General features: G+C 35.0%; 2 protein-coding genes across 2 annotated transcripts; both read left to right on the top strand.

Moving 5' to 3' along the window:
• Positions 1 to 4,490: 4,490 nt before the first annotated feature.
• Positions 4,491 to 6,731, top strand: LOC122400054 (RAB6A-GEF complex partner protein 2). The gene is made up of 7 exons (XM_043401255.1): positions 4,491 to 4,710; positions 4,895 to 5,020; positions 5,086 to 5,207; positions 5,306 to 5,413; positions 5,486 to 5,635; positions 5,699 to 5,811; positions 5,884 to 6,731. Exons 2-7 carry the CDS (start codon positions 4,899 to 4,901, stop codon positions 6,412 to 6,414), a joined length of 1,146 nt encoding a protein of 381 aa, XP_043257190.1. The 5' UTR covers positions 4,491 to 4,710; positions 4,895 to 4,898; the 3' UTR covers positions 6,415 to 6,731.
• On the top strand, positions 6,326 to 9,683 carry LOC122400053 (nucleolar GTP-binding protein 2). The gene is made up of 2 exons (XM_043401254.1): positions 6,326 to 6,395; positions 6,928 to 9,683. The coding sequence occupies exon 2, from the start codon at positions 7,459 to 7,461 to the stop codon at positions 9,583 to 9,585; it is 2,127 nt and encodes a 708-aa protein (XP_043257189.1). The 5' UTR covers positions 6,326 to 6,395; positions 6,928 to 7,458; the 3' UTR covers positions 9,586 to 9,683.
• Positions 9,684 to 10,430: the final 747 nt, after the last annotated feature.

Raw genomic sequence — 10,430 nt, 5'->3', positions numbered from 1 at the left:
GAAGGCAGTGTATTTACATCCCCACTCCTGTTGCTGTCCGCTGACTCATAGGTATTGGTCAAAAACGGTGACGGAAGATCGGTGACAGCCAATCAGCGGACTGCAGTAAAAGTGGGGATGTAGACACTCTGTGTCTTCTTCTCGTGGACTTCAGCCGACTCTAGTATTAGCCGTGCTATGGAACGTGGCAACACCGCTCATGTGCGGATCGGGAGTCCTATTTTCAATAGTGGAGTTTTGTGTTCAGGATTATAATTAACGTTATTTTGCGATATAAAATTATACTAATATACAGTATTTTTTATTAATTATGTATAAGGAATATATGAATATCATAACTATAGTAAGTAGAAGTAATACAGAAGTATATTAATATTTATAAATGTGGTATATATTTTGTGGACTGTCGGAATAGTTTGGTGTTGTGATGCATTATATTTGAAATATTTACAGAGATTTCAAGAAAATAGAAGTGTGAAACAAGTTAAAACCGTCTTTGAACCAAACTGAAGGGTTTAAAAATTGATAAAGGTATGTATAAGTTAATAGAGACCTGAAATAGGCAAAATTATTGGTACGAAGCCAAACAGGTTAAGTGCCCGTGGAAAAAGAGGTTAGCATAATTAGCTATTGAAAGGAACAATTATGGAGTTAATTATAAAATCGTGTTAGAGGACAGTATGATAATTGTGAAAACTATCCTCACCACCCTAGGGGTATTTACCATGGCGCGTTACCTTTTTTTTTTATTATAATGGGTGGTTCGCCAATAGCCATATCATCCCATTTTCTAAAATAAAATTAATATTTTTAAATAGAACATAACAAAAACATAACTTTTGTGTTCTTAAAGAAATAAAGTATTACATTTTGAAATAATAATAAATAATTTTGAATAATATTAATAACAAAACATATCAAAACATACTTTGAAATTCTCTTGAAATACAACTAATAAAATTTTGAATCTTGTGAAATAGTATTCATAATAAAAATATACTAAGCAAGTAAATAAAACTCTATTAATGTATTAAAACATATTGAAAGGAATAAGTTTAAATATATATAAAAATTAATGTTTTAAGAAAGATGAAATTAAAAAAAATGATTGAAAATCTAGTTCCTATTAAAAGTTTTTAATTTACGATTTTTAGAAGTGATGTCTGTACGTGTTTCCAACTGACTATTATTTACAGTTTTCACATAATCGTTTAATAAAATATTTGAAAAAATTGATAATAATTTAAACCAAATACTTTGGTAAGCTCGACCACAAACGCATGTATCTGAAAATGCTAAATAATGTACGTCTGATTGAATGCTAATATATGTTAATTTACATAAAATATGTTTATGATTTCCCGATTGCAAAAATTGAGATTCTAAATTGCCATCATTTATTATGGCTTCCATTATTCCATACATATGAATAAATGAGGCTATCGCTTCTTCAGTGGGGACAGAAAGGCCCCCTCTTTGTAAGTGATCAAAATATACATCGCCTACAGTTTTACCTTTATCCTCCACAACTAATAAACGACATATATTGCAATTTAATTTTTTAGCAACAGAATGGGACCCATAACCAGAAATATAAATTTTAATGGAATCATCTACAACACAATCGGACAAGTATTCGGTATCGAAGATTCCTGAGAAACAAGTCGCATCAGTGGGAAGATCATGAAGATCGTTATTATTGTCATCACAAATTCGAAATTTATTTTTGATTTCAGTAAGAGAAAACGAATTTGCCGATTTTGTATATACAGGGTGAGGCATTTTAAACAGGTCACCTGAATAACTCGCTTGTTTTTGAAGATAGGAGAAAATGCATTAGACCAAACTTATTTGGTATCGGGGGGCTCATAATCTGGTATTACCAATTTTTTTGTAGGTGGAGGCGTCAAGGAGATATGAAGGTCAACTTTGTTTTTTTAAATGGAACAGTATATTTTATTACTTACATTCTGATAGAGTGTTTCAAGGCGAATACAATGACCTATTATTAAGGTCATTCAAGGTCACCCAAAGTCAACTGCAATAGAAAATAAATTGTGTCAGAGTACATTTCGAATACTTGTGTATCACGTGTGTGTATTGCGTGACACGGGTCACAAAAGATAAACAAACATTCAATCACATTGTACGCTTATCCGTATCCTCAAACATTATTGGTAATTTTACTACCGACTAGAGCACAGCTTCGTAACATTTATTCAGTCTAAGTGTTTAGTTTTCTAAAATGCGTTACACGATAGCAGAGAAAGTAGAAATGGTTCTTATTTATGGTGAATGTCATAGAATTATGAGGGAAGCGGTACGTGTGTATAGTGAAAGATTTCCCGATCGTAATAATAGACCTTCACTTTCTGTCTTTACAAACATTATAAAAAAGTTCCAAGAAACTGGAACTGTGGATAACAAAACACGTAATCTTGCCAAACGAGCAACTGATGATGGAAACTCGATAAATATTGTAGCAGCTGTAATACAAGATCCACATGTTAGTACAAGACAACTGGAACGCGAAAGTGGCATCAGTCAACGAAGTATTTTACGAATATTACACATTAACAAATTTCATCCGTTCCACATATCACTTCATCAACAATTAACTGAAAATGATTATACAAAACGTTTACAATTTTGTGAATGGGGCTTACAAAAACTACAAGACGATGAAATGTTCTTGAGTAAATTGTTATTTACCGATGAGGCCACATTTACAAACCATGGAGCAATTAACCGTCACAACATGCACTACTGGTCGGTAGATAATCCACGATGGTTGAGAGAAGTCGACAAACAGAGACCTTGGTCTGTAAACGTCTGGTGCGGTCTTCTTCATAATAAAATAATTGGTCCATATTTTATTGATGGCACGCTAAATAGTAGTAAGTACCTGAGAATCTTAGAAGACGTTTTGCCAGAATTGTTAGAAGACACTTCACTGGACATACGACAATCCATGTGGTTCCAGCAAGACGGATGCCCTGCTCATTCAGCACGCAATGTTACAGAATTTCTAAATAGAAAATTTGGAGATTCTTGGGTAGGTCGATCAGGAAGTAACAAATGGCCGGCACGATCCCCAGACCTGACACCTCTCGATTTTTATTTGTGGGGAAAATTAAAGGCAGAAGTGTACCGCGAAAAACCAACTACCAAACTTGACATGCAAGAACGTATAAGAAGAGCTTGCTCTGTAATAGATACAAATGAAATTTGCCAGGCAGTGTCATCAGTATTGCAACGATTTAGACTATGTATCCATGTTCAAGGTCGCCATTTTGAACACTTGTAATAGCAGTATCAAAGTATCCAAGTGTTCGAAGAGTGCTTTGACACAATTTATTTTCTATTGCAGTTGACTTTGGGTGACCTTGAATGACCTTAATAATAGGTCATTGTATTCGCCTTGAAACACTCTATCAGAATGTAAGTAATAAAATATACTGTTCCATTTAAAAAAACAAAGTTGACCTTCATATCTCCTTGACGCCTCCACCTACAAAAAAATTGGTAATACCAGATTATGAGCCCCCCGATACCAAATAAGTTTGGTCTAATGCATTTTCTCCTATCTTCAAAAACAAGCGAGTTATTCAGGTGACCTGTTTAAAATGCCTCACCCTGTATATGTTTTAATCTAATTTTTTTTTTCTGCATGAATTATTTCGTTGTATGACACATGATAATTACAACCAGATAAAAGTCTATAATTTCCAAATCGTTTTTCTAATTTTTCGGTTGTAAAATGGAGGGTACTACATTCCTTATAAGCCTTGGACATCTCAAGAAAACATTCTCCAGTACACCATCGGGCGATAGAATACCGTGGTACCTTTCAATATCAGTTTCTGCAAAATGCAAACTACAGACGGCAGAATATTTTGATGGTGTCCAATTCTTACGAGGAATAGCAACCCTCCATTTCTCCCGCAATTCCTCATCTTTGGGGAATAAAAATATAGAATTGTAATTATTATCTTTTAAGGTACTATCGTAATTTCCCTTGCAATTGGGAACACAGCAACGCCGTGGCATTATTAACGAATATGTGAAATTTATAAAAAAAGTGTATATAAAACAAAATGTCCAAAAATGCTATAGATTATATTAAATAAGTGTGCTACACACCAAAATCAGGATCTGTAGAGTTAATATAAATAAATGAAACACCTGGATTATTGCTCCGTTGCTCACATTTAATGGACTTCGGTACATTAATATTTGAAACATTTGAATGATAGGCGGGAGACCGGAAGGCCGATAGATGGAGCCTATGTAGCCCAGAGGCCGGCGGGTAGTGGGAGGCTGTTACGGTAGGTTGGGCTAGGTATATCGAAGCCGGACTCCCGCGGTGTTGCCATTTTACCTTCAGCACGGCTAGTAGTGCTAGTACATACTAGAGTCGGCTGTGACGATACATTCCGCAGAGTCTGGTTGCCCAATGAATACAAGCTAACTTTTAGAGGTTCCTTTTCAGTATCATCGCAAACTCCTCTGTTTCACATCTTTATAATAAATCGAATATTGAAAATGATGTCTTTAAGGATGTTTTTTTAAAGATGGCTTATGGTGTTGTGATTCTCGATTTATCTATAGTATGTGTTACAAGTGCCACACTGGCCCGATCTAATAAAACTACAGCTGCTAACATCAGCTGACGTTTGCACAGGAACTGAGAAACGTCATTTTAAAAATGTAATCAAATTATTGAAAGAATACTTAATAATTATACATACCATACATAACCTATGAACTACTTTACCGTTGTTGCTTATAATACCATATTTTATAATAGGTTTATAATATAGTTTTTTAATTACTTTTAGGCAGCTGTAATTCTCATATTTTGTAATTTAAAAATTACTTTTAATTATAACAGAATCATGATTGAGATAATGGCGAAGTTAGTCAGAGGGCCTGTATATTTTACTGGAGAAGTTATAGAATGTTTAGTCACGTTCAGTAATCCGCCAAATCCAATTCATCAAATATCTCAGAGCCACAGGTAATACGCAGCTAATTTATTTCAAGCAAACACATTCCTGCATATAAATTAAAATGTAATTTTAGCGATATATTTGAGAGTCTTGCATGGGCCAGCGCGCAAGTTCATTGTCAATGTTCCACGAATATGAAACTCGTGTTATCGGAAAAATTAAATACCACTGCTCGATTGGCAGCTATTAACGCAAGTAATAAGTAATTAGTAAACTTTATAGAGTATATTGTAAATATAATGTTTTCCCTTATAATTACGAACGCTATATTTTACATAACAAGTATTTCCCAGATACAACATTTGCCCCGTGGCAACAAGACAATGGTCATGTTGTAATGAATACAAAACCCAAAATTTTGTTCTGCGACTTGAGGTTATCACCCGGCGAAAGTAAAACATGTAAGTCGTTGGGCATGATATGAATGTAACGTATTACATAACATCTAGAGATTGTACATTTACATTTCACAGATATCTATCGGGAAATAATTCCAAACGACGCCCCTCCATCGTACAGAGGACACGCAATAAAGTATTCTTATAAAATTACAATCGGAACACAACGAGTAAATACGGCTATTAAGTTACTCCGAGTTCCATTCAGAGTGCTTTCTTTAAGCGGTAATATTATTTACAGATTTTCAACGAAATGTATACGTAATTAAAATACCATAATTTTAACAGAACTGCCTGAAATAACTACTTGCAACGATAGCATCGATTTAAGTCCGAACAATCCATTCATGGAAACCCAACACAGAGATACTCCATTAGACGTTGCGTTACAAACTCTCCAGGTCTGTTATCTTTCATAACGTAGACACAACGTTTTACTTTATTATTAATGATTCGATCTTAAATGTGTTTAGAATTTAACGGCCAGACGCAGTCCGAATTTTTACAATATTACCAACGGACGGGGGCGCGTCGTAAGGTTCTGCCTTTTTAAAAATTCTTATAAACTCGGCGAAGATATAGTTGGAACGTTCGATTTTTCAAACGCTACCGTATCGTGCGCTCAAGTATCGGTTGCGTTGCAATCGGAAGAACATATCTCAGAGGAGTACAGACGAGGAAAAGCCGCAAATCTGACATTAGTCAGTTATAATAAACATCACGAGATGTGTATGGGTTTAAAATACTCTCATTTAGTGTTACCCATACCCTTGCACGTAACTCCAGATTTTACCACCGATTTGATGACACTAAAGTGGAGATTGCATTTTGAATTTGTCACCACTTGTAAGCTGATAGAAATGCCCAATGCAAGTACCAACAGCTGGCAAGGACCATCAACTTTGGACGTCGAGACAATGATTTGGGATTTACCTGTGCACATTCATCCGACAACCACACCACCTAATACTGCACAACAAACGAAGTATAGTATATTGATATAGCAAATTGAGAAGTATTATTGTCATGGTGCAAGAAATTCTTAAAGACTTGCTACCTTTCGTCGATGACTGTTCAATACATAAATCTAAACGAAATATTCTATTTCACGTGTACAAATTTGTCGGGATAAATTATATTTTGACAAAAGTCTGTATGACATTTTGATACGTCAGATAATATGTAAGTAGTACTGTAATGAGAATCTCGAGAACGTAGAAAGAAGTCTCTGCTAGTTTGAATTGCTGGGTTACGCATATAACTGCGTGTTGTTTCTGCCAATATAGGGAATCTTGTTTTGTTTGTAAAAAATTAGCATTCTTTGAATAATATTTTATTTATAATTTTAAGTTACTTTGTAGTTACTTATACACTATATGTATATTTCAAGTAAATGAATTTAATTAATTCTTTGACCGGTGCGTCGTATACTCGATAAACACTGCGTTAATTTTGTAATTAGGAAATTCCGAGTCTTTTTTTACACGTAAGTCTTGTACATATATTATGTTTTAAAGTTGTTTCATGTCAACATGATCTACTTCGACCTTGTTTCATCGTACTGATTACTTTTTACTTTAAACGTAAAAATGCTCGGACCATCAGCTGTTGCAAGAGCGAGAAGGAAAAGCTCACGCTTGCCTTCTTTCCCGATTTCTCGAAGTTGCACGAAGTTACACGAAGTGTGGATCGTGCAGTAGGATGTGCTGCTTCCCCCTACTCCGTCAAGCGCTAAAGTAAATTCAACGTTACTAGTGTCGCCATCGATGTACTCAAATATGCCAAATCTGGTCACACTATGCAGCGTGGTTTCATTAAGTGCAACGAAAGTTCATTTAAGGGAATATTTATAATATAAACAAACGGTATATAATTGTTATAGAAGATAAATGTATAAAAAAAGAAAATAATATTTGGTAAAATAGTATTAGATTACTGTGTAAACGGATAGTATGAAATAACATTGAATATAAACAATAATATCAATTAAGATTACGTGTTGTATATAAGACGTATTAGAAGATAACGGTGTAAATAAATTTTACAAAATGGCTAAATCACATACTACAAATAAACCCCCGAAAAAGGAGGGGTTTAACCGTTCTAGTCATAGTATGAATCCTGAACGACCTACAGAAGGATTGAAAGGCGTAGCTAAAGTTCGATCTAAAGCAACGATCAAAAGGTTACAAATGTACCGCGATCAAAAACCAAAGCGTAATCGAGTGGGTAAAATACTTAGTCCAGCGCCGTTTCAAGGCTGGCAAAAGTCTGGTACTATGTCTCGCGTAGAACCGTCGCAAAGATGGTTCGGTAATTCGAGGGTAATTTCTCAAGATGCTTTACAAAAATTTCAAGACGAATTGGGGAAAGCTGCAAAAGATCCTTATAATATTATTATGAAACCGACCCAGTTACCGATAACTATGCTTCAACAAAAAGCTGCACACGCGAGGGTACATTTGTTGGATACAGAAAGTTTCGACAGTGTTTTCGGTCCTAAGAAACTACGGAAAAGGCCAAATATAACAACATCGACGTACGACGAGTTACAGAAATTAGTAGAAGAAAAAGAGGAAACGTATAACAAGGAGAAGGATTCTAAAGATGTGGATCTTATATGTCCCGGTACAGGTGTAAAGGATACAAGAAGAGACTGGATTATGTCGGCAGGACAGAGCAAAAGAATTTGGAACGAATTATATAAAGTTATAGATTCTTCCGACGTTGTTTTACAAGTACTGGATGCCAGAGATCCATTAGGAACCAGATCTCCTCCGATAGAAAAATACCTTAAAACAGAAAAAACTCATAAGCATTTGATCTTTATATTAAATAAAGTAGATCTTGTACCGACGTGGGTTACGCAAAGGTGGGTTGCGATTTTAAGTGCAGAGTATCCGACAGTAGCATTCCACGCTTCGATGACACATCCGTTTGGTAAAGGTTCTTTGATAAATTTGTTGCGTCAGTTTGCAAAATTACACATCGATAAGAAACAAATAAGCGTAGGCTTTATAGGGTATCCCAATACAGGAAAAAGTTCAATCATAAATACGTTGAAATCAAAAAAAGTGTGTAATGTTGCGCCGATAGCAGGCGAAACGAAAGTGTGGCAATATATTACTTTAATGCGTCGAATTTATTTAATTGATTGCCCGGGCGTAGTTTATCCGTCGGCCGAAACGGACACAGAAAAAGTTTTAAAAGGCGTAGTAAGAGTTGAACTTGTTCAAAACCCCGAAGATTATATCTCGGATGTATTGTCGCGAGTGAAACCAGAATATATGCGGAAAACTTATAAAATTATGGAATGGAGCGATCACATTGATTTTTTGGAGAAATTGGCCCGCAGGACTGGAAAATTGTTAAAGAAAGGAGAGCCGGACATTGGTGCTGTTTCGCGAATGGTTTTAAACGATTGGCAGCGTGGTAAATTACCGTTTTACGTATCCCCTCCTGGTTTCGAAGAACCATTATCAATGATTGTTAACGAACCTCCTGCTGAAAACGATGAGAATGAAACGGAACATGATAACGATATAGAAAACATGGAAAATATACAAAGCAAAGAATCGACAAAATATCAGTTAGCGGTGATACAAGACTTTCGAAAAATAAGAGTTGGTTTACCATATTCAGGCGATGACGTTAAAAGTAATTTAAGTATCAAATCTAATACATCTGTAGATGGCAAGGAAAATAAAGATGGAATAGAAAGTAGTTCAGGTACGTCAGAGTTGGATAATTCTGATGTCGAAGATACTGAAGGTAAAGTAGTGGTTACAGAAAGCGAAGGAAACAATGAAAATATTGAAAGCTCGGGGGATAAAAGTAACGAGGATGAAGAATATTCTGATGATAAAATTTGTCTTTCGTTGGAAAAAGATACTTTATTACAAAGCGTATATGACATAGCAGAAGAGGAATACGATTCCAGCGATAGCGAAATTATTAACACTAATACTGTATCAAGCAGTGGTGCGTTCAAAATTTCTTCCGTATCTTCTAAAACAGAGCATTCAATGAAAACAAGAAAAAATTTAACAAGCAAACAACGGCGAGCCATAGAAAGAGCCAATAAACGAAAGAAAATTGGTAGCAACTTTTACGAAGTTTCTAATGTTAAAAACAGAAACAGGCATAGAAAAGTTCCAAAAATTAAAAAGAAATAGCTTCTGATCGAATAAAAAACTTTAAATTTAAATCTGTACTAGCATATTTAATGTTACCGAAGAATATAAGCTTTGTTCGTATAAAGTGTTATATACAAATTCCTGTCCTGCATTTCTTTATTGCTATTATATTTCTGTAAAATGTGCGAATAATTTAATTACACAAATTTTATCAGTTAAACGTATGTATTACACTATATTACGCTATACGTGGTTAAGTACTTCTTAAAATAATAATAATACGCTTGTAAATATATTCGATTCTGTATAGTATATGGATACAAAAGTCTGAGAAAAAATAGATTGTAAATATAGAGTAACGATTTTTTGTTCGTGGCTTCGTTTCCGAGAAAATTGAATTTGAAAATTCTACGCGCGCGTGTAATAAGTATCGTCCTTCCACGAGAATAAGGCACCGCGTGTTTACATCCCCACTCCTGTTGCAGTTCGTTGACTCGCAGGCATTGGTCGAAAACGGTAACGAAATCGGTGACAGCCAATCAGCGGAACGCAGCAAGAGTGGGGATGTAAACACCCTGCGCCTTATTCTCGTAGAAGAATGGTAGGTATACGCGTATGTGGAGAATTTCCAAACTTAATATTCTCAGAAACGAAGCGACAAATAAAAAAATTGTTATCCTATATTTACGATCTACTTCCTGATAAGGGATCTGCACATACTTAGTTGCATTACGCGAGTCGACACACCCTGTAGATTAGGGATAAGTATGATTGTAGCCTAAGATATTCCGGTTACATATATTATTTCCCATAGTTCAGGGACCAACATAAACAAATTGTTACTTTATCTATTAGTAATAAATTTCTATATTTTCAATAATTAT

The sequence above is a fragment of the Colletes gigas genome, unplaced genomic scaffold, assembly GCF_013123115.1.
Source record: "Colletes gigas isolate AHSC1104 unplaced genomic scaffold, ASM1312311v1 Colletes_gigas_Sc00015, whole genome shotgun sequence".
NCBI lineage: Eukaryota > Metazoa > Arthropoda > Insecta > Hymenoptera > Colletidae > Colletes > Colletes gigas.
Note: the sequence above shows the minus strand (reverse complement) of the source record. Positions and strands in the feature narration are given on the sequence as shown.